Consider the following 22,145-nt stretch of genomic DNA (forward strand, 5'->3'; position numbering starts at 1 on the left):
GCTGCCATGATGGTCTGTGCTGGGCGCCGTAGCCTCGACGCTAGCCGTTTCATGCGATAAAATAACCGTATCAATACCGAATGCTGCAAAAAAGTTGGAGCCGAAATTTTGTTTGAGCAGCCAGACGGAAAAATGGTCAAATCGTACCTGTGAGTAGAGGATTTGCAATGTCTCTATTTTATTTACGGATTATAGACCACTGATTGTGCTTTTAGGAAATTCGAGCCTTCGAAGACTTTTGGCGTTATCACTGCTGCGTCGTCAAATGCGGTTTGGATACCCGATGAAGATGTCTCTGCCGAAACACGACATACTGGTGCAGGACGAGCAGTTGTCGGAGCAGGAGAGGAGGTGATATGTTGGGATGTGAAGAAGGGTGAATTGCTCAGCAGATGGCGGGATTCGGATTGCAGCGCACAGGTTACGGCTATTTCACAGAGCAAAACAGATCAAGATATCTTCGCGGTTGGGTAAGACTTGAATCGCCTCTCCCAGGTATTATGAACGGGATTTTGACAATATGAGGTAAAATAGGTATGAGGATGGCTCAATAAGATTATGGGATTCGAGACTAGCGACGGTTATGATATCCTTCAATGGCCATAAAACCGCAATTACCCAATTGGCATTTGACGGTGCAGGAGTGCGTTTGGCCAGTGGTTCCAAAGACACCGATATTATAGTGTGGGATTTGATCGCAGAGGTTGGGATTGTCAAACTACGTGGGCACACAGACCAAATCACGTCTGTCAACTTTTTGGACGGATCAAGCATCAGTGACACTGAAGTCCAAAGTAGCAATTCCCAGGACCGCTTTCTCTTGAGTACCGGGAAAGACTCCTTAATCAAAATCTGGGACCTTTCGTCTCAGCACTGCATCGAAACCCATGTAGCGCAAAGCAATGGGGAATGTTGGTCACTTGGGCTTTCACCCGATCAGAGTGGGTGTATTACTGGAGGGAACGATGGCGAACTTCGAGTGTGGTCCATCGATGCAACTGTGATGAATGAAGTAGCAAAAGAAACTGGAGCCGCAGACGGCCGCAAAATCCTTGTGGATAGGGGCAATTTATATCGACAGGGCAAGGACCGAACAATGGGCATCCACTTCCATCCGAGGTTGGATTACGTCGCGGTTCATGGAGCTGAAAAGTCAATCGAGATCTGGAGAATACGGACGGAGGCTGAGATCCAAAAGAGTCTGGCAAGGAAACGGAAACGGAGACGAGAAAAGGCTGGAGAGCAAGGCGCTGGACACGAGTTGGAAAACGGCGCGGATGCTGAAAACCCAGACTCTATCTCTGCAGCCCCAATATCCGAAGTTTTCGTGTCCTATACTATCGTTAGGATACAAGGGAAAATTCGTTCAGCGGATTGGATGGGTGGGAAAGGCCTCAGGATGCTCGCCGCAACAAGTAACAACCAACTTGAAGTGTACGGTGTAGTTGCTGTGGAGAGGCAGAAATCGAAAAGCAGCGAGGATTCAGAATATAACCGCATATTATCGATTGATATGCCGGGTCACCGCACGGACGTTCGATCGCTTGCCCTGAGCTCTGACGATAGGATGCTTTCTTCCGCCTCGAATGGCACTTTGAAGATCTGGAATGTGCGAACTCAAACATGTTTACGAACTCTGGAATGTGGTTACTCATTGTGCTCCGCGTTCCTACCTGGTGACAAAATCGTGGTACTGGGGAATAAGAACGGAGAACTTGAAGTATTCGATATTGCCTCAGCTACATTATTGGATACAATACAAGCGCACGAGGGCCCAGTATGGGCGCTTCATGTTCACCCTGATGGAAAATCTATGGTTACTGGAAGTGCTGATAAAACTGCTAAATTCTGGGAGTTTAAGGTTGTGCAAGAGGCAATTCTGGGAACGAAGCGGACGACTCCTCGCCTTAAACTAGTTCACACGAGGACTCTTAAGGTGAACGATGATATCCTAAGTATTCGCTTCTCTCCTGATGCGCGACTCATTGCTGTAGCGCTATTGGATAACACCGTGAAAGTTTTCTTCGTTGACACTCTGAAGCTCTTCTTGATCCTATACGGCCACAAGCTTCCTGTCCTTAACATGGATATATCTTACGACAGCAAATTAATCGTCACTTGCTCTGCGGATAAGAACGTACGGCTATGGGGCCTGGACTTTGGTGACTGTCACAAGGCTTTCTTCGCGCATCAAGACAGCATCATGGCAGTAGCCTTCATACCGAATAATAACGAGGGCAATGGCCACCACTTCTTCAGCGCCAGCAAGGACCGGGTGATAAAGTATTGGGACGGTGATAAATTCGAGCAAATTCAAAAGCTTGAAGGGCACCATGGCGAGATATGGTCTCTTGCCGTCAGCCATTCTGGAGAATTCATCGTTACTGCAAGCCATGATAAAAGTATCCGAGTATGGGAACAAACTGATGAGCAGATTTTCTTGGAAGAAGAACGGGAAAGGGAATTGGAAGAGCTCTACGACAGCACGTTAGCGACCTCACTGGATAAAGAAGATGAGGACGCAGAAGGGCAGGAAAAAGCAGAGGCAGCGGCTGCTAGCAAACAAACAATTACAACTCTCATGGCTGGTGAGAAGATTGTAGAGGCTCTCGATTTAGGAATCGAAGACCTTGCGCTTATGCGAGAGTGGACGGAGTTGAAATCAACCAATCCCAAAACTGCACCACCATCGCGCAATCCCGTCTATCTAGCCCTTGGCAACATATCCGCAGAACGCCATGTCCTCCAAGTCATACAGAAAATTCCCGCAGCAGCACTCCAAGATGCCCTCCTCGTTCTTCCCTTTTCAAAACTGCCGGCCTTATTCACATTTCTGAATATCTGGGCAAAGAATGCATGGGAAATCCCGCTGACCTGTCGTGTCTTATTCTTCATGCTCAGAACGCATCACCGCCAAATTGTGGCGAGCAAAATGATGAGACCAATGCTTGATGGTATTCGGGGCAACCTGCGGAATGTCCTTGCCAGGCAGAAAGATGAAATGGGATTTAATATTGCAGCCCTCAAGTTCATAGGCAACCAAGTCCGGGAACGTGGCCGTTCAAACTACATTGATGAGAATTTGTGGGAGAAGGAAGAGCAACAGGTAAAAGGCAGCAAGAAGCGGTATTTTGTGAATGTTTCATAAAGGGTATGGTCTATGAAGAGTTGATTTTGTGCAATACTGTTGTTGACTTTCGATGTCTTATCCAACGGCTACATATCTTGGAGTTGAAAGGGGCTTGTCTCTCTGGGAGTATAAGCAGAAATGGTTTCTTCGGGAATTTTGATGGAATAGATTTCAATTAATGCATTTTCTTGTAGAGAATATGTTTATATCATTACTACGACACTCCTGCTCATTCTAAACGAACTAAATAATGGCTCTCCTGTACAATACGGGCTGAGTTCAATCTCCAACGATCAATCCAGCCTGATAGAAATCACTACTAGCATAGCACGCAGACTCAGTTATGAATGCAACCATTCAGTATTATCCCATATAAATACGAGGAATTTATCCAAACTCTTATCAGCAAATATCTCGATTCTACTCACTCAGTACGACACGTCCGTTGGAAGGGGAAGGGGGTCTGGATTCTAAATTGCAAAATATATCAGCCATCTGAGTCCGCAAAACAAAAGCGTGAACAGGGTTATAAAATTGCAGATAAAATTGTTTCACAACAGTACTGCGGAATTCCAGCTCCTAGTTCCTTCTCTGAAGGAAGAAGAGCAAAGAATAGACCACGGCACTGTGCGATAACATGTTTTTATTGCTTCTCCTTTTCTCAGTAGAACCATTCTAAGCACCGACGACATTTAAAAACCGTCCCGCACAGAGCTCAGGTGCCATCCCACAGCAGAGAATCGAAAATTTACAACCTCCGCCTGCCTTCCGATATCAAGAGACATATGACGATGAAAATCGAAAACGGAGAGGTGGAGGAGGAAAATCTCAATCCTTTGCTGGGAATGTAATGCAACTGTCGCACCATGAGGTTTAATAGTGACGGCATGCCATACCTCTTCCGGCTCTTCCTAAAATATATTTGGTTCTTGATTGTATCTCATCATGTAAAGTTGGTTGGTGGGTTGGGAAATACAGGCTCTCAAAGCCAGGGTAAATTGTGCAGACAAGGGATAGTATGAATTGTGTTACTCACATATTAGCTGATAGTTGCCGATAGAAGCGAGTTCCTGTTTTAATTTTCATTTATTTATTTATTTATCTTTCGTGAAGAAACTGTGCTGCCTGTGTGGAAAAATCTTTCAACAAAACCCCCAAAACCAACAAACAATAAAGAAAAAAAATTTCGGGCTCCGTTTTCATTGAAGATCACGTGATGATATTCTGGGTGACGTTTCAAGTTACAGAGGGGAAAGAGGGGAGAGAGAGAGATTGAATTTAATATTCTTGTAGAGAAAGGTAGCTAGCTATATACAGCCTGATAGAATCCAACAATCAAAAGAAGCCCCATGCCGAGACGCCACGCCGAACCCGCAGAACAAAATTTGTTTCAAAATTAGATTCATAATTCACAAATCATTACTGGCAGCTTATGGCAGACTCAGCCATTAAGACGATTGCTTCATTGTCCCACATGCAGAACAAGTCCACCATCGTGTTTCCATGAAAGCACCACAGGAATGACAAACCCATCCCAGGGGCTTCTCCGGAATTTTCTTCTCCAGTGAAAGAAGTGCCTGGATGGCTTTGTTTCGTGGCTTTCGGCCTATTCCACTAGTGGAAGACTGGGGCTCAGTACGAGCACGTTTCACAGATTTCTCAGGCGTTGCTACATGTTTGGCTTGTGGTGGTCGCTCTCGCGTGCAAGCGTCACAGCAGAGAAACGATGGTGGATTCACAAGTGTGCATACTGGGCAAACCCAACTCTCAGAGTCAGGAATATTGTCTTCCGTCATGCCGATAAAGGGTTGGCTAGATGGCTTTTCTCGTCGAGATGAGTCCGTGCTAGGTTTGGTATCCCTGGGGATGGGCGGGGGAGACAAGGATGAGCGTGATCCAGGGGGATTGTTTCCGCTCGGAGGAACATATGAGTGCCCATGTTGCTCTTTTTCTTCCTCTTGAATCAGTTCAATGTACGCTTGTATAATAGCCTGTTCATTCGCATCTTCTTCCTCTGCCTTGGTTTTGAAGCCATTTTTAGATGCCTCGTCCGCCAACTTTCTTCCTTCGACTGTTCCGCTGGCACATCCTTTGGTTACCGTTATTCGTCTTTGGGCGGCATCTGCAATCACTTGTCGGATATCTGTGCCTCGCAAAATAGGAGTACCTCCGAGTTTCCTCCCAGAACCCGCAGTGAGGGTCCGGCGTTTCTCCGCTTCAACACGGGCAATGCGACGAGCTTCATGCATGGGGATCCTTTGGCCACCAAGCCGTTTCCCTTCGGACAAGAAACCTTCACCGGTGTAGCCCTTCAGAGAGAGCTGCATGTGCTCATCACGAAGTTGATTCCATAACGCATGGAACTCCTGGTTGTGGGGGCCATGAACAATATGACATAACCTGAATATGTTAAAAAACTTAATAGACACCATATGCAGGTATTAGTAACTTACTCATGTAGCATAGTATCAAGGACTTGGTCAAGGGGAAGAAATTGACTGTCGTCTGACGGGTACCTCAATCTGAGGCATATTTTCTCGCCGTGATTGATATTTATCCCAAGAAGGCTCCGCTCAGGGTAGAATTCAGCAAGAGTCCCGACCTTCCAGCCCCGTTGGCGCATTATTGGCTTGACGAGAGAAGCGATTTTTCGCAGAGTTGTCAATGCCTCGGCCTCACGCGGCTTGTGTTTGAGATGCTCGAACTCAGAAACCAACGGATCGAATTCCCGCATGGTGCAGTTTCACAGCAAAAGGAAATCTTGGTTACAACAAGTAGCCCAAGTCAAAGGCTCTAAATGAGTATCTAACTTGAGAAAAGCTTGTCTATAATAAAGCAGCAGGGGAAGGTTAATAGATTCTTGAGAACGCACACGTCTATCCATCCAAATGAGGCACAGTGGCTAGGATTTATAATCAACGGATGACAAATGACTCCAAATATGGATAGCCATTTAGAAGAACGCACAAGGTTCTGTTGACTCCCCGCAAGTTGAAATTCCCCTCCGCCTCACAGGGCTAACGGCTGCCTGTCGAATTCGTGGATGAAGCATGGAATCTTTTCGAGTTTGATATCACGTGGAAAGCCGAATGGATTACTAATTCGGAATAATGCTTTTCCTGAGCACTGACATAGCGGAACGAATACATCATCAAGTTCTTCCAAGTTAACTAACCAGTTATCTTGGACAGGAAAAGTACGCAAGTTATATTCGCAACTCATGCCCAACTCATTTCGAGAAATTACCACAGATTCTGAATTATAATGACAAGCGACGACGAGTTCTTTTTTGACTATGTAAGTGATAGCATACCCTTTACACGACATGTGGCAAACGCTAACGCTCTTTTGCCATCCGCAGCTTGCTTCCATCCCGAACAATGTTAAAAAATATTCGTCTCAGGTTGCAGACTCAGTAAATGAACATGTGGATCACCTCGCATTAGCTGTCCGAGATGTGTTGGCTCGCCAGTCATGGCTGCCATCTGTAGTTAAGCCGCTTGGAAAACCCTTGGCGAAATCACCGTCCTCACTCCCTCCTCAATCCACCCTCGATCTGGTACAGGACTGGATATCAAGAAACCGTGCTTGGACAGCAGCTATTGTCGCATTTGTTGGAACTGGAGCTTTCCTGGTCTATGGAAGCAAAAAGCTCAGCGGCAAGAAAAGGAAAGCGCGAAGAGCTGGCAATGGCGCGCGTAAGGAGATCGTGGGTATGTGTCCATTCTCGATAAATTTACAACAAATTTTCTCAGGCAACCAGTACTAATATTTGAATAGTTATTGCGGGCTCTCCACATGAGCCTATGACCAGGTCTGTTGCTAATGATCTTGAACGTCGCGGCTTTATCGTTTTCATTACAGTTGCTTCATCTGAAGAGGAAAATGCAGTTCGAGCAGAGGGTCAAGAAGATATTCGCCCACTGTGGCTCGACTTAACAACCGTAGGGAATAGCCCTGGAATCCAAGCGTTGAATGTTGACTAACGGAACATAGACACTCTCGACACCGTCGGAAATCCATCCTTCTCTCCATACAATTCAATCCTTGATAACTCACCCGCAAACTCTGATGCCTGGAATACAACCACACGTTTGCCAACTAAGCGGCCTGGTTGTCGTACCCTCGCCAAAGTTTCCCACGGGGCCTGTCGCAACAATCCCAGCGTCAAATTGGGTTGATACTATAAATACTCGACTTCTATACCCTATATTAACAACACAGCTTCTCTTGCCGCTTCTTACGTTAAAAAATAACAGCAGTTCGATAGTCTTGCTTTCGCCGTCGATACAGTCTTCGTTGTCTGCGCCTTTCGCAACCCCAGAAGTCACAATAACCCGAGGTTTATCTGGTTTTGCAACTAGCTTACGACAAGAACTCCGACATCTACAACGAGCCCACAACGGCTCTGGTAATAGAATCGAAGTAATCGAGTTAAAACTTGGGAACATTGATTTAGGTCGCCAGTTCCGAAATGACCGGAATCAGAATACAGGAACGGAGGTCCTTACTTGGCAGCCGCAGCACCGGGCTCTGTACGGCTCAACGTACCTGTCCAGTATTGATTACAGAGTTGGAAGATCAGTGGGTGCAGCTTATGGTAGTCCGGCCAGAGACCTGCATTTAGCGATCTTTGATGCCCTCGCCCCGGCCCCCAAGTCGTGGTTGGGCCGGCGCAAACGTAAGCCGCCAACTGTTTATGTTGGCAAAGGTTCCAGAACTTACTCCATCGTCGGGAATATAGTTCCCAGTGGGCTAGTAGGATGGATGCTCGGTCTCCGTTCCAGCCATACGGGTCCCCTGGTAGATCTAAATTGGGATGCCAATAGCAGTGGGACGAGCAGCGAAACAGGATGGGAGAAACTCGCGTAGAGTGTTAAGTGCTCCTTTTTTCCTTAATCAATTTTATCTGTAATTGTACTTACACGATATGCACATATTTCACGTTTTGTTTTGGGTAATTGGCGGAACATGTACTGTACTCTGGACGGCGTTGCGAGGGAAGAATCGTGCATATTAGCGAAATGAATTTGCACCACTGATTCAATACTATATATATATTTACTAGCTCCACATTAGCAACCATTGGCTACCGGTTTTCTCTCTGCTTCTTCAAGGTATAATGAAATAAGGCCACTAAGCGGGAGAGTGTATGGATTGGTGCTAGATAATATTTTGTCTTCCAGTAGAAAATTTACTCATCAATAGTATGGTTTACCATGTTGATGACTTTGAGATCTGTGGATCTATTTTCAAGGTATAAATGACTTCAAAAAATTCGTGCATAAACATCTAACTCTGGAGCAGGACCAACAGGGCAACACATTTCTAGTCGATTACCACCTATTGCACATCTCGACTATGGTTTATCTTTTGCGCTTGTGTGAGGAGGTGAAGGATGCACATGCATGGTGTGTACGGAGTAAGTAATAAGCTAGTTAAAGTTACTAGCAGTTACTATTTAACCTTCCCATGTTCGACCTTCCTTTGATAACTGTGACGGTCTCCCTAAGGCTTTTCTCAACCTACATGCCTCAATAGCATAGAACTATTTGAGTCATGTATTTGACTCGTTCATTATGTCGAATGCTAGGATCAGATGGCTAGGCCGCAATTGGAGGGAACAACATACAAGCAGCATCGCAACAGCCAACTAACATAACTAGAGGGCTGTGCCAGTTACGGACATTGGGGCCTGCTAATTAGGGCTTCAACCGCATCACCGAGTCATTCGCAGCGTCTTCACGGAGCCTCGTTCGGCTGTTTCCAACTCCAAAAGGCAGAATCCTGCAGCAGATACGAAGTGCGAACGATTCCTCGGACTCTTGGGAATGATCATATAAAGCCATCTGCTTTCATCATGGTTGACCATACGTTCAACGATTGCCCTCTTGGGTCATCGTTGTTGTTTTCTCTCGATTTCTCTTCTCTTCCAATGCCATGCGAGCCTGTCTTGCCCGCTCTTTGCTGTCAAGCTGATAGAAATACACAAAAATTCAAATCGTTATTGAAGTCGAGTCAGTATGAAGTGGCTAGAATATGATGGTGCCTTTGTCTTTGGCAGTGGTATCCCCTCTGGCGTCCTTCGATTTGTTGGACATACAGTATTGGGCATCTACATGTCTCTGGCATCTGGTACTTATAAATATGTCAAGGCGCACGCTGCCGTCGTTCAACAGCCGCCCTTCAACCCTGATACACTGTACCTGAGTTATCTTGCTTCGAAATGGGTTCGCACCACATTTTCCTACTACGTTCTTCCCTTTTTGTCTTATGTTTTATTCTCTGCAAGTTTTGTCCTTCTATCTTTCTTAAGGGGACTAATTCGATGTCCTTTCTGTTCTCTATAATAGAGCAAAATTGGATTCTGGTGGAACTTTGCCATTTGGTTACCGACCATTGCCGCGCCGAGCCTTTGTGTCACGATTATCGGGATGTTTGATACCACTATCACGGTCTATTTTGCTCTCGCCACGGTGCGTCAGGGGACGTATATTCCCCATTCTGCTGGGCCATGCAAAAACGCAGATACCTGGCAAGTTCCCACTGCGAACGGCAATGGAAGCTACTTCCATATTCTTGAAACTCTTAATACCTATCCTGATAAGCCTGAAATGCACGTTCCATCTGACAAGATCTGTAAAGATTTTGTATCTCAATGGAGGTTTGGGATTGGATCTCTGTATGTACGACCGCTTCCCTGTTGACCTGCGGAGAATGCCTTTTTTTTTTTTTTTTTTTTTAAAAAAAAAAATTGTTTCAGCAATTAATGGAATTCAGGGTTATATATATTCTAGTTTCATTCTTTAACATCATCGTTAGCATGGCTATCTCGATCAGGGTCGTTCGATCAGATATGCGCCCTGAAAGAAGAAGAAAGGAGCCGTACATCTTTACCGCGCTTAGAGTTTTATCTCTCATCCCATATTTTATCTGTGAAATTGTCGCTACAGTTCCCCGATATTCAATACATTTCTTGCCTAGGCCTGTGCAATCGCAATTACGCTTCCGTCTTCGTTGCATTAACAAAATGAGCCAATTGGTCTACATGCCCGTTCGGGAAGTGCGCCATCAATTTCCTCAATCCTTTACAACATCCAAACGCCATCAGCCTCCAGAACCTAAAGAGGTCCAGTGCAAATCCAAAAACCAAAGGAAACCACTGGCAAGGTTCCTGCATATCGATATTCTGACTCTTGTCGCCCAACACTTGCACTATCAGGACCTAGTAAACTTGAGCTTGACATCAAAGGAAATGCGACAGACGGTTTTCCCAGATGGCCATCTCGGCAGTGAGCGGGGCATCCTTAGGGTATATACCTGTGATAGCGATACAAAAACCGGGTGCTTCTTATGCCGGTTTCCCATATGTGGAGTATGATAAATTCCCTCCCCCTTGCCATCGCAACCCATTTCCCACTATCAGTATACCGCTAACAGGATCCTCTCATAACCCAGTCATGCGGCGAGTCAAGGGCCTTTACCAGACCTCAACTCGACACCCTCCACGAAGAAACCTGCCAGCCCTACTGTTCCTCGTGCTACTACAACAAGATCAGCATCCGTCTAAATGACACCGACAGGTGCTGCAATCGCAATTTTCCACTTACAGGTAACGTTCATGGCTCAAGAGGAAGTTTTGACACAAGCCCGTTCGGAAATAGCTGCCTGTTGTGCAGCATATGCAAAACCCTTCCCGACAGCCAGTGTCTGGCGCAGCTGCGCGAGCGTGAGAAAACCAGAATGAGACGCAAACTGAGGCACAGAAAGCATCGCGATGATTTTGCATGTAGACATTGTTCGAAGGCGTTGCCATCTTGGGGTCCGAGGTGGTGGGTTTGTGAAGCCTGTGGTCGTGAGTGCACTGACACTTTACATCCACCCTGGGGCTTCAGGGCTCACCAGCAGTGTGCTGTTGCGGTATGAATGGGGTTGCGTTATTGGGAGTTTTGGAAAATGACTTGGCTCTTTCTCCTCTTTTTTTTTCAACGTGGTATTTGGGTGGCGTTTCGAATGTCAATTTTGTTTCCCTCTCTTCTCATCTCATTACTTGATTTTGCGCGTGCCATGAAAAGAGATGCAAACAAGCGCATATATATAACGAAATACATGTAAATTCGGCAGCATCATTACATCCATCCATTAGCCATAAATCCAGGAGCCAGAACCGATTGTATCGTCTTTGAAAATCATTAAAAATATATATATAATATAATAATAAATGGCCTGGGAGAACGGAAAATTAATAACAAAAGGAACGATGTCAACACTTCCCGTCGTCATCACTTGGTCTCTTCAACACTAGCGTCAAGGACGTCTTGAGCGACCTCGGTATCTGGGTCACTGCCCTCACGCGCTGCATTCGAATGATCAGGATCAGTCTTGGCGTATTTCGTCTTTGAGCCCACCAGCCGCTTCCTAATGAAACTGATGCCCCATACCAACGCGAAGGTGAGAACGAGGACTGCGGCGATAATGGCGAGGTAGCTTGCCACACTGGCCCCGTGTCTGCCAGGGCGAGGCCTGAGGAATGGGTATACCCAGAAACCTTGGGTTGCGTGGGTGATGTAAGCAATACCCAAGTAGAGGAGAAGGATGACGGCCAGCAACGCAAGATGGAACACTGGCGGTGGACGTGCCGTTGAGAAGATAATCTCAAATAGAGCGAAGAAGGGTGGGAGAGCATGTTTGGAGATCTGCGGCGGGAATATTAGAATAGGTAGAGTACATTCACATATGGTGTTAGGGAAAAAGAGAGGGAGGGGGGGGGGAAAGGGGGAAGTTGGGATGGGAGATCTTTACATTTTCCCACACCTCAAATCTGAGTAAGATTCTACTCCTGCCAAATAATACCGACCAATATATCGCCGAGACCACGAAAGGGTAGCACACAACAGTGGTGTAATACAGGCTATGCAAGGAGCGTAGCCATCGGGGCCACTTGTCGAAGAGCACAGACCGTCCTTTAAAGGCATAGAGGAGCGAATGGACGCCAGAAACGAGGAAGTACCACTGAACACCACTGAACGCCAGGGAGGTGAAATAACTGAAGGATTGCCTGTTAAGGAACCCTCTACCCATGGAGCTCTCCAATGCGAATACAATTATGAGGACCAACAGGCAGTATAAAAAGATGATCAGACGTAGCACTCCGAAGACAAGTGGGGAGAATAACCAGGAGGTTTCAAAGTGGTGCAGTTTGTCATGGGCTGGGTCTGCGCCCATGAGAACGTTCATGGACTGCATGCTGCACACTGGTTATCTTGTATGTATATTGGTCCTAATAGTCTAGTTGTTGGCAATTATATATATAACGAGTTATGCGCTCTGATTGTCCAGGTTGATCGGTGGCTCTTTGTATAGGGGCGAGGTTGCAAAAGACAGGGGAAGGGAGATTTCGTGGCAGTATCCCACGGTTTTAAAGCCTATTGGAAGGTGGTAAATCTGGTGAAAAAGAGATGAGCTGTGCCATGGTTCAGCTGTCAACTCTCAAAACAAAAGGGTCAAGTCCCAATCTAGGGTTGGAATGACTACGTGGTAACTTCGTGCCATTCGACAGAAGAGGGTGGAAACGATTTCCCCACCGCCACGCCCGCGAAACGCGCAGGCTAAAGGCGGGGAGCGCTTATTAGTAACCCGGCGAGCCATTTGCGTTTTAACGTCGTGGCTTGGCAGCATTTGATCTGCTGATGCTCCACAAACCTTGATCTTTCTGACGCCACCCCCGGACTTTCATCGTGATTCCACAACAACAGGGTCTGCGATGACAGTTCGTATACTACGACGTTCTGTCCTTCAGCATCCCCCAACTGCCCTCCGCTCATTCGCTCATCATTCATCTGACCTTCTGCTCCAGTTTTAGACGGCTATCTCCAGCTCTGCCAACATTTGTACGTAGTTAATTGCCTGGCTTCAATCCGGCGGCGAACTTAGTCTCCTTGTTGTGGAGTACATTGTTTCATCATCGCGCATGAGAATTTCTGGTGCGCGCGTCAACGGGCCTTCGAAATAATAGTCTTCAAAGCGGAGCTGCTGGATCTTCAGTTTATTCCATAAATTCCATAACCCTGAGCGAGCTTCGAGAAGACTGATGGGGAGTTGTGAACTTGTTATGGAGCAACTGGCCGGGGCAATTCTCCATGACATTTTCAGACCCCAGATTGGGAGAGACTCCGGGAGATGCCGAACATTCCATAACTAGTACAAGTCACACCACCTGTGATAATCAAGGTCATTGGCTTGTGAAGACTTCATTTGGAAAGGAAGATGCTCTCTGTTATAATGACCTTCTCACGGAGAAACATTTATGGTCGATACGGATACTCTGGAAGTGGCTGCAAATGCATAACTGGGAGTAGTTAGATTCTCTATGCCCCAGAAATTTGAGGCATCCCTGGGCCATGCCTTCTACTTGCATGGCTTCCGGGAAATACTGGAACATTTGAAGCGCGCAGGCTCGAAAGATTTCCATCATTTTATATTCTTATAGATAAAGCGTTTCGGCTATATTTCACACGTACTGTACATGGTACTCTTCTGCCGCTTGATTGTGAACGTTCAACCAAGGGCAGGCATAGCAATTGTTGGCCAGAGTGTTGCTTTCACTCTAAGGTGGTGGATGGATTCTAAATCAAGGGTTCACCATGGTTGCCATTCTCTCATTGATATCATGCTTCTATCCGACTCTTGGGAAACATCATACTGGTTAACCGATTATCGTTTTGAGTATTTCAGTGTATATGCGCCCAGGCCGAGTAGCTGATTTAAACTCCTGCGTATATAAAATGGCCGTACTGGTTATGAGGCAATTGGACTCGCTGATGCTCGTTGCATGAACTTTAGGTTTAAGGGGGGACAAAGTCACTCTGATGAATTTGAAATAGAAAAGCAGCAGGTAGATAGGTTTTTTGCAAACAAGAAATATACCCCAGAGTAAGTGCCAGCGCAGAGGGGGTGTGTGTCGGGAAAGTATAGTACATATGTATTCCACATGCTGTCATCAAAAACGCAGAGCTACATCCACGATGTCACCAGGAAGATGGTGTGCCGCGACCCCAGAAGGGCCTAAGAAAGAAGAAGGGTGCAAAGGCACAGGAAAGAATGAAGCTTCATCGGTCTGTACTAGAGACTAATAATAAATAACACTAACGAACATGACCATGAACAAAAAAAGATATCATGCCGATACCTATCAATTGGACAGGCTTGCTGACAGGGTGCTCATCCCTCCCGATCTCGTCATTGGCTATTCGAAATGTTTCGGTGCGGAACCAACAACCACAACAGTTAGGGCCACGATCGCGAGTTGGAAACGGCTCACGGATAAGGTGGATACGGAACAGCATATTCCAAGGTGGGCTGAGATGCACGCATGACACGGCTTGGGGAGATACAGGGAGCAAAGAAGGAATGAAAGTGGTGGGGGTGAAGCGGTGAGGGATGGGGAGATCTGTCTGTTTATTTCGCCAACGTGCTAACAACATGGGCACCTGGATACAGTGCTATATTCATCACCCTCTCGCAACCAGGCCCAGAGATAATTGAGTCCCAAAATCAGCCTTTGCCATTTGTAACTTTGCGGTGACGCTGGTCAAGAAGGTTGCTGAGGGAGGCCCGCATATCTTCGACGGGGTGAGAATCTGGATTTGATCGGTTCCACCACCAGCTCTTGGATTCTCATGTGTTTTTGCGGGCTTTTTACTTCTCTGAATAGCCGCGCCAATCTAACAGAGACGAACCAAGGCCGATATGACATTGAATTGAAGTGGGTATCACAAGGGGACGCAAGCGGAGGGAATCCATGCCAGATCACGAAGCTTGTAGCGATTATGGCGTGGGTTGAAGGGAATGTGAAATTGTTGCCGTTTGAGGAGGAGGGAGGATCAAAGAGAGGACGGGGTAGAAACATGTAGATGCGTATATTTATGAAGCCTCTGGTTCATACGCTTGAGTTTGTCGTCCGAAGGGAAACAGACCCAAGTATGTTTTGCAATTATATTAAATCAATTTTAAAAAATAAGACTTCTCTCTGATCAGAAACAACAATTGCTATCTATCAAAGGCACTTCTTATTTTCCAGACAGGGAAATTAGGGGGGACAGTTCCTGCAGTCGACAGCGTGACAGATCAATGTGCATGCCACCAAATGCACGCGTTGAAACTGCCGGGGACATTACCATGTTCCTGCAGACAACCCCCCGAGAAGATCTATCACAATTCATATGCAAAGCAACTAGCATTTTGTGTGTGTGTGTGCAGAAACAGTGATAGGTTGGCAAAGGCATAATATTTCTCAGAAGCCAATGTGAACCGACCGGAAGGAACACACAGTCCACCAACTGTTAACTAACTGTATGATTCTCCGTCTGGTGTTTATTTACGTCGCGTATCGCCAACCACGATGACTGAGTGCCTAAATTTGGATCTGACATCATCGAGGAATAACAAGCTTAAGTGGTGGGGCGGATCGAGGAACAAACCCACCGGGGTAGATTGCATTTTTTTCCCTGCGTATTTGCTCCATAACTAACGACGAGTCAGTTTGGTGATACACATGCACCACCTTCAGGGGCTTGTTGGGGGTTCAACCATTCTCAGGTCCAAGACCATAACAACTTCGACATGGCTTGAGCAACGCGGTCGAATGGGCTCTCGACTGTTATTTGCTGGGCCAAGGAACTGGGCTCAGAAATATGTTGGAAAACCGCGGCAAGATTATCTTGCAACCAAGGTTGCAAAAGGGGTTCTGCACGAGCTTAGTCCATTCCTGGCGCCTGGCAGCCAAACAAGGTTGTATTATGATACCATCAACCGTTAGAAATGGGAAATCGTAAAATTAAACAACAATAATAAACCCGTCATTCGAAGCGTTGAAGAGAGGGAGAGGAAAAACCAAAATCAATAAATAAACAACAAAATAACCTGATGAATGCGTCCGTCCGGGTGGGCCCCTGCTCTTGGTTTGATTAATTAAAGGCGGGCTGGGCGGCGTTGGCTGATCCTGGCCGGAACTCTTCCTCCTCCTCTGAGGATCTGACACGCTTGGTTGGTTTCCCATCCCTCATCCAACCCCTTCATCCGTCGTCCACCTCGCCTTTCGTATCGCCTTTCGAGTTACAAGCTACTGACCGATACAGTCCTCACCGTCCTAGTCATCTCTCCGCCACCGTCTCATCCTGGGGGTTTCCATTCTTTGTTTCAAAGTTCTGGGCGCTGACTTCCGTCCCCCTTTAAAATACCCACCAACCAACACCCCCAACCATCGCGAGAGTCGCCACGCCCATCGAAGGGGACCATCCCTCTTGCGCACATATAGATTTATCTTTCCTGCCAGTATCTATTTCTCCAGATGGTACCAGGGCAGAATCATCCCCAATAACCCGATGTGGTTGAAGAAGTCGAAGATCAACCACTTGCCCCAGAGTCGCTGTTTGGCGCCCCGTATTTCGACAACCTCTCAATCAACTGTCTCTATAGCCTCGCAGATTATCGTTCATTGGGTCGTCCGTTAGGACAAACCTCTGATTCCGCGACTACTATTTAATCCTTCAACATAGACGCTCGTTACCGACCATGACCCGCAATGGCCAATCTGATTCCCAGTACAATCTGGAAAAACCTCAGTCGCGAAACCTCTCACCCTCCTCCCGCATCTCGCATTTCGACGGAGAAGTAGCTCCTGTCCTGTCGCCTCTCGATGCATTCGCCTTGCAAGGACGGCTTTTGGCCAAACAGCTCGATGAATCAAAGAATGGGGGAAAGCGCATGAGCCGGCTCCCCCCCGCAAGCGTTGCCAGGTCCTTATCCCAACCAAGGCCTGGCTACTTCGGATCACATTCGCCGGGCGAGCCGAGTAACAAGACACCTGTCAGCCCATCAGGTGGGAGTTATGGTCGCAATGGAGAAGTTGAGGAACCTACCTTCAGGCCAAAATCACAGCACCCGATGCTGAATCGAATGTCGGAAGACCTAGAAAGTGACAACGACCACAATGCTGCAGAGGTGGCCCCAGAAGTTCCACCAATTCCACCCAGTGCTTTTGGAGATGTCCCCCGCGCAGAGTCACCCGAGGACGCATCATGGTTCCATTCAGACGGAGAGGGCGAACAAGAAGCCCCGGGAAAGACATCCCAGAACTGTTATTATGCTTCAGCAGCCACCCGGGTGCGGGAGCCGCCTGAAAGTTCTGCTACAAACCGGAATACCTCGAATACCCTCGCACCTCCTATTTCCTCCGCGAAACGGACAGCAGGGAGTCCGGGACTTACTCAGCACGAAAGCTCTGACGACGATTACTTCACCAGTTCGACGGCAGGGTCAACCTTCTCGAAACCGAGAAAGCTATCTTCAAGCAGCGGCATATCGATGCCTCAATCTCCAATGGCGCATTTCACCCGAACCCATCCTCGATCGCCGTCCCCGACTTCCGAAAATTCCCCCATGCCAACCCCACTTCACCGTCCATCTTTCAACTTTTCACGGCCGTTAAGCAGATCTAGCACTTCTATTTCAATTTCCTCCCCTTCACTCTCCGGACCTGAACAACCAGATGAATATCAATCGAGGACTTTGAAGAGGGGAAATCGCCCATCTCCAATTACTGTGCCAGAGTCTCCTGATTCTAGTGCGAAGGTGGACGATGCACAAACTTCCGCTCCGACATCTTATATCTACGCGAAGTACGCTCTTCCCCGCGGGAGATCTGTCTCGCGCGATTCACTCGTGTTTACTGGTCTTAAAACTCCCCATTTCGAATGGAACGAGCCACTCTTCGAAAGTTCCCCTTCCCCAAGTGCTCCTGAGAAGGAGACATTGGAGCAGGAACCCTCATCGCCGGCCGCGACTCATGCTCATCCTCCTGCTACGCCAGCGCTATCGGTCCAGGAATCGCCGTTAAAACCGAAGACCCCTATACAATCGGAACCAATCTCTAAATACCCAAGCTCACCGAAAAATAAGCCCGCTCCACGGAAAAGCTCAGGCAAGCTTGTCAAGCGGCCCGATAGAACACCCCCCAAAAGACATTCTTTTGACCAAGGAACCCGAAAGACTGTGGGCTTGGTAAAATCTAATTCGAGTAGCAGACTCTCTGTCGCTCCCAGATCGGAGGACCAAGATGACTCCCTAACGATATCTACCGACTCCAATGCCACACTTCGACCCCACACCAGCCGTAGCGGTGGACCTCCACCTGATACTATTTTATCCGCTGAAGACCATGTTGCGAAAGGCATACAATGCCATGAAAACGGTTCCCTAAACGAGTCTACGTATCACCTCCGAATCGCAGCCATGCAAAATGAGCCGACGGGTATGCTTCTATACGCTCTCGCCTGTCGCCATGGATGGGGCATGAGGCCCAACCAACGGGAGGGTGTTCAATGGCTTCGCAAAGCAGCCGATTCTGCTATTCTGGATGCTACCAACTCTCAGTCTCGTGGGAGGAATATCCAGGAGAACAAGGCCCGCCAGGCGCAATTTGCGCTCAGCATTTATGAATTGGGTGTGAGCCATCTAAATGGATGGGGGATAGAACAAGATAAGGCGCTCGCTCTGCGCTGCTTCGAAATAGCGGGCCATTGGGGAGATGTGGATGCCCTTGCGGAAGCCGGCTTTTGTTATGTCGAAGGTCTAGGTTGCAAAAAGGACCTGAAGAAAGCGGCCAAATATTATCGAATGGCGGAAAGTAAGGGCATGAGCATGGTTGGGAATAGTTGGTAAGTTTTTGCTTCTTTTTGTTGCCTTTACTTTATTTTTTTTTAGTTTTTATTTAATGCATCTAGCTGTTTTTCTAGATGTAGAATCAGTCATTTGGCTCACATAAAAGTTTTAGGATATACAAACCCAAGTACATGTCCGATGATGACACGCTGCCACCGACACCAAGTCTCAACTCCCCCGCGCCTGGCCAGTTACGCACCAAATCACGCGCTCGAGGTATCTTCGGTCGCAAGAAATCCACTGCTACAAATGGCGCTCATGACGACTTTTGAAAGATACCCCGAAATATCATAGTTCTACATATCTAATTCCTCGTTCTCTTTCGCACGTACTCTCACCATCTCAATCTATTGTTTGCTGGTCAACGGCGTTTATAATAAGGATACCTTATATTACTACTATTTACTCCTTTAGCTTCGTCTCTTAAATTTTCCTTCTTTATTCTTTCTTTCTTCTTTTATTTATTAACTTTTTTTTATTATTATTTTTGACCCATTACTTACCTCCCTTTTTAGTTTTTATTTATTTTCTTTTACATATCTTTACTTCGTTGCATATATTATACACTAATTTTATTCCCCCTGCTGTTTTGTTTTATACTGCTACGCCTTTAGTACATATATATGCAAGCTTTTGTTATCGCCGCGCCGATGAAGGGGTGAACGGCAAACTGGCCCGCGTTATTTTGGAGCTCTCTCTTTTCCATGGTTCTTCCAGCCCACGCGCCAGGCGCCGTTACATGCTTGAACCAGATGTGTGCATATATTATATTCTTAGCCTTTTATTTTTCTTATTGTCTTATTTTCTTATTTTCCTATTCTCCTGCCAACGATATTAATTGCTGTGCTTCAGAGTCACCCATCTTTACTCAGCCGCACGGATGAAGCTGAAAGGAAATATATACAGGAGTCCGTATATCTCTCTATGTATATGAATTGGTATTTCTCATCCAGCTTGTTAATAGTTTCGATACTATGCTAGCTGTTTATGGTGTTGAATATATTTCTTTTCCCTTTTACTGTTGTCGCTGGAGGCTGTCATGGCATTGGAAATACCATTGATCACGTGGATATAAACGGGCGCACGAAGCATTCCAAGGTTATTACCTGGTATACTACATTGTTATCGTCGCCCTGGGAGAAAATGAAGGACAATAAAGTAATTAAGTAATTATTATTATTACACTGTAGTCCGTCTACACGAATATATTCTTAGATAGGGTGCCGGTTTGCAGGGGCATCAAAAGAAGGAAAAAAAAAAAAAAAAAAAAAACCTTTGTGTCTGTAGTAGTTTGGTCGATATATCCACAAGACTCCATACTTCGGCCAAAAAGTTGTTTTTTATTCTTATTATGTGTCTCCCATTCTCAGTTCAACATGTGAATTCGAACATTCCTGGCAATTCATCAATGCTACCCACTTGAAATTAAGGTACTGCTAATCCTCCCCTCTTTTTTTTCTTTTTTTTTTCTTTTTTTTTTCTTTTTTTTTTCTTTTTTGCCCCTCTCAGAGTCAGAGAAGCAAAAATGTCCACTTTTTTGTACCGGCATAACAGCTCAATTTCGGTGCAGAGTTTTAGAGTTTTAGTTAGAGATGGAAAAGCATACTGCCGGGCAGTAAGACAACAAAAAAGCCACACTTGTTAAAATTCCCCGGCGCAGACGGGCCTCCCGAAGCTTTTTTGCAGTGTGGCATGTTTGCAATAGGTACTTCGTCAGCCCATGCTGGAATGAAGTAGTTTCCAGCAGCTCAGGCAGGGTAGGGCGTCTGATCGATCTCTGACGAGAGATCTGAGGGGGGAGCAGATCCCTTCGATCATATTCTAATTAGAACAGGGCTGATAATCGGATCAGGTCAGCGAAAAAAAAAAAAAAAAAAAAAAAGCCATGCCGGATGGATTTTGTCTCATGTCAGAGGGCTGAAACGTCAGGGCAACCTGGTGTGGTTTGGATGGCATATTTTTATACAGTTATAGTTATAGATTTTTCATCTGTTTCTGCCCTTTTGGCGCACCTTGAGTTTAAAAATTCAACGACGCCACGCATCAAGTGGCATCAACCACCGGTGCAACCACAACCCTGAATATCGGATATGCCGAAAGTGAGATTTAGCTTGGTTGTCAAAACAGCAGCCAACCACGCCTAGCTGTGGGGTTGGAGCAACTTTAGGGGAGTTTGATTCTTGTCAGGCTGTGCTCGGAGGCGTATGGCTGCCCGCTAAGTAGCTAGCCTGCAAACTCAAGCACAAAGAAGGGACTTTTTTGCCGGAGGCGATGTCTTCTTGTTTGTGCGTTAGTAAATTAAACTCAATCCAGAGATGCTGCCAGATAAAGTTGATCCAAGTACCTGGGAATGTGCCACGGTCAAAACGAGTTGCTTCTCCAGACCTCCCAATGGTTGAAATGGAACAAAACTCCAATCAATAAATACAATAATCGCGAGGGCTACTTGGTGTTCGGGTACCGGGTACATCCCTCGGTGATTCTGTAGGGCATTGGCCCCGGGGTCAGCTGCCACCAACCGGACTCCTGAGGGCAAGTCTTGCCCAGGCTCAAGCCCCGCCCGGGGTCTGGGCTCGTTGCTTACAGGGTGATGTGATGGTACCAGGTACTTGCACCGATTGACGATACTGATCCATAGACGCTGATCAGGGCCTCGCCAGCCGAGATGTCTTCTGTTGTTCTCCTCCGTAATTTCACGGCGTTTTACTCCTGGGACTGCTGTCTGCAGGGCTATTCCTCGCATTCTTCAATGTTGAAACCTCGTTAGAATCATCGGGAGGAAGGTTTTCTCAGATCATTATGCTGCCCTTCCTCCTCCCTCCAACAACAGCCAGAGGTAGTTCATCAGTTTAACAATCGCATCCACCTCCCGCTAATTCTGGCCTTGTTTTGTGGTTCGCCGTATCCACCAGCAGCGGACTAGTCGCGACGACGAACTACGCAGTAGCATCACCAAAGCAGCATCCCATCATGGTCGATTTTGGTGCCGCTGAACCGCCGCGGTGATATGCCCGTCGTTTTGCCCCCCGTCGAGCAGCATGTGACGGTTTCTGCTCTCTGTCTCCAGGAAATAAATAATCGCGAATATATATTCCCACCAACTATCGCAATCGCCTCTCCTCTGGCTAAACTGCTGTGGAGAAGTTCGTGCGCGGATCCTCTCTCCCATTCTTCGAACCATTTTTGGGCCAGAATCCAAGGTTTCCCCTTTCGCCTTGACTGTTTGGTTGTGTCCGCGTTTAAATTGCAGTGACTTTTTTTAACCATTTCCTCTGTCGCCTCCAACTCTCCGGGA

The 22,145-nt window shown here is 46.8% G+C and overlaps 9 protein-coding genes across 9 annotated transcripts; 5 read left to right on the plus strand and 4 right to left on the minus strand.

Moving 5' to 3' along the window:
- Window positions 1–132: 132 nt before the first annotated feature.
- Window positions 133–3,148, plus strand: HCBG_00623 (WD domain-containing protein; the record flags this gene model as incomplete). The annotated part of the gene is made up of 3 exons (XM_045427673.1): window positions 133–149; window positions 216–470; window positions 535–3,148. The coding sequence occupies 3 exons, from the start codon at window positions 133–135 to the stop codon at window positions 3,146–3,148; spliced, it is 2,886 nt and encodes a 961-aa protein (XP_045291648.1).
- Window positions 3,149–4,393: 1,245 nt separating this feature from the next.
- HCBG_00624 (zinc ion binding) lies at window positions 4,394–5,864 on the minus strand (the record flags this gene model as incomplete). Its single annotated transcript, XM_045427674.1, has 2 exons — window positions 4,394–5,530; window positions 5,584–5,864. The coding sequence occupies 2 exons, from the start codon at window positions 5,862–5,864 to the stop codon at window positions 4,579–4,581; spliced, it is 1,233 nt and encodes a 410-aa protein (XP_045291649.1).
- A 472-nt stretch (window positions 5,865–6,336) lies between these two features.
- HCBG_00625 (uncharacterized protein) lies at window positions 6,337–8,204 on the plus strand (the record flags this gene model as incomplete). Its single annotated transcript, XM_045427675.1, has 4 exons — window positions 6,337–6,427; window positions 6,492–6,843; window positions 6,911–7,074; window positions 7,127–8,204. The coding sequence occupies 4 exons, from the start codon at window positions 6,395–6,397 to the stop codon at window positions 8,000–8,002; spliced, it is 1,425 nt and encodes a 474-aa protein (XP_045291650.1).
- Window positions 8,205–8,651: 447 nt separating this feature from the next.
- On the plus strand, window positions 8,652–9,940 carry HCBG_00626 (uncharacterized protein; the record flags this gene model as incomplete). The annotated part of the gene is made up of 3 exons (XM_045427676.1): window positions 8,652–9,360; window positions 9,484–9,812; window positions 9,928–9,940. The coding sequence occupies 3 exons, from the start codon at window positions 9,154–9,156 to the stop codon at window positions 9,938–9,940; spliced, it is 549 nt and encodes a 182-aa protein (XP_045291651.1).
- On the minus strand, window positions 9,891–12,376 carry HCBG_00627 (uncharacterized protein; the record flags this gene model as incomplete). Its single annotated transcript, XM_045427677.1, has 3 exons — window positions 9,891–10,674; window positions 10,741–11,826; window positions 11,984–12,376. The coding sequence occupies 2 exons, from the start codon at window positions 12,374–12,376 to the stop codon at window positions 11,413–11,415; spliced, it is 807 nt and encodes a 268-aa protein (XP_045291652.1).
- A 284-nt stretch (window positions 12,377–12,660) lies between these two features.
- On the minus strand, window positions 12,661–13,276 carry HCBG_00628 (uncharacterized protein; the record flags this gene model as incomplete). Its single annotated transcript, XM_045427678.1, has 3 exons — window positions 12,661–12,738; window positions 12,975–13,008; window positions 13,083–13,276. The coding sequence occupies 3 exons, from the start codon at window positions 13,274–13,276 to the stop codon at window positions 12,661–12,663; spliced, it is 306 nt and encodes a 101-aa protein (XP_045291653.1).
- A 523-nt stretch (window positions 13,277–13,799) lies between these two features.
- On the plus strand, window positions 13,800–15,042 carry HCBG_00629 (uncharacterized protein; the record flags this gene model as incomplete). Its single annotated transcript, XM_045427679.1, has 5 exons — window positions 13,800–13,855; window positions 13,973–14,062; window positions 14,304–14,483; window positions 14,630–14,710; window positions 14,844–15,042. 5 exons carry the CDS (start codon window positions 13,800–13,802, stop codon window positions 15,040–15,042), a joined length of 606 nt encoding a protein of 201 aa, XP_045291654.1.
- Window positions 15,043–16,702: 1,660 nt separating this feature from the next.
- HCBG_00630 (uncharacterized protein) lies at window positions 16,703–19,122 on the plus strand (the record flags this gene model as incomplete). Its single annotated transcript, XM_045427680.1, has 2 exons — window positions 16,703–18,846; window positions 18,963–19,122. The coding sequence occupies 2 exons, from the start codon at window positions 16,703–16,705 to the stop codon at window positions 19,120–19,122; spliced, it is 2,304 nt and encodes a 767-aa protein (XP_045291655.1).
- A 1,781-nt stretch (window positions 19,123–20,903) lies between these two features.
- Window positions 20,904–21,593, minus strand: HCBG_00631 (uncharacterized protein; the record flags this gene model as incomplete). Its single annotated transcript, XM_045427681.1, has 2 exons — window positions 20,904–20,927; window positions 21,195–21,593. 2 exons carry the CDS (start codon window positions 21,591–21,593, stop codon window positions 20,904–20,906), a joined length of 423 nt encoding a protein of 140 aa, XP_045291656.1.
- Window positions 21,594–22,145: the final 552 nt, after the last annotated feature.

Source organism: Histoplasma capsulatum (genome assembly GCF_000150115.1).
Source record: "Histoplasma capsulatum G186AR genomic scaffold supercont2.1, whole genome shotgun sequence".
Lineage (NCBI taxonomy): Eukaryota > Fungi > Ascomycota > Eurotiomycetes > Onygenales > Ajellomycetaceae > Histoplasma > Histoplasma capsulatum.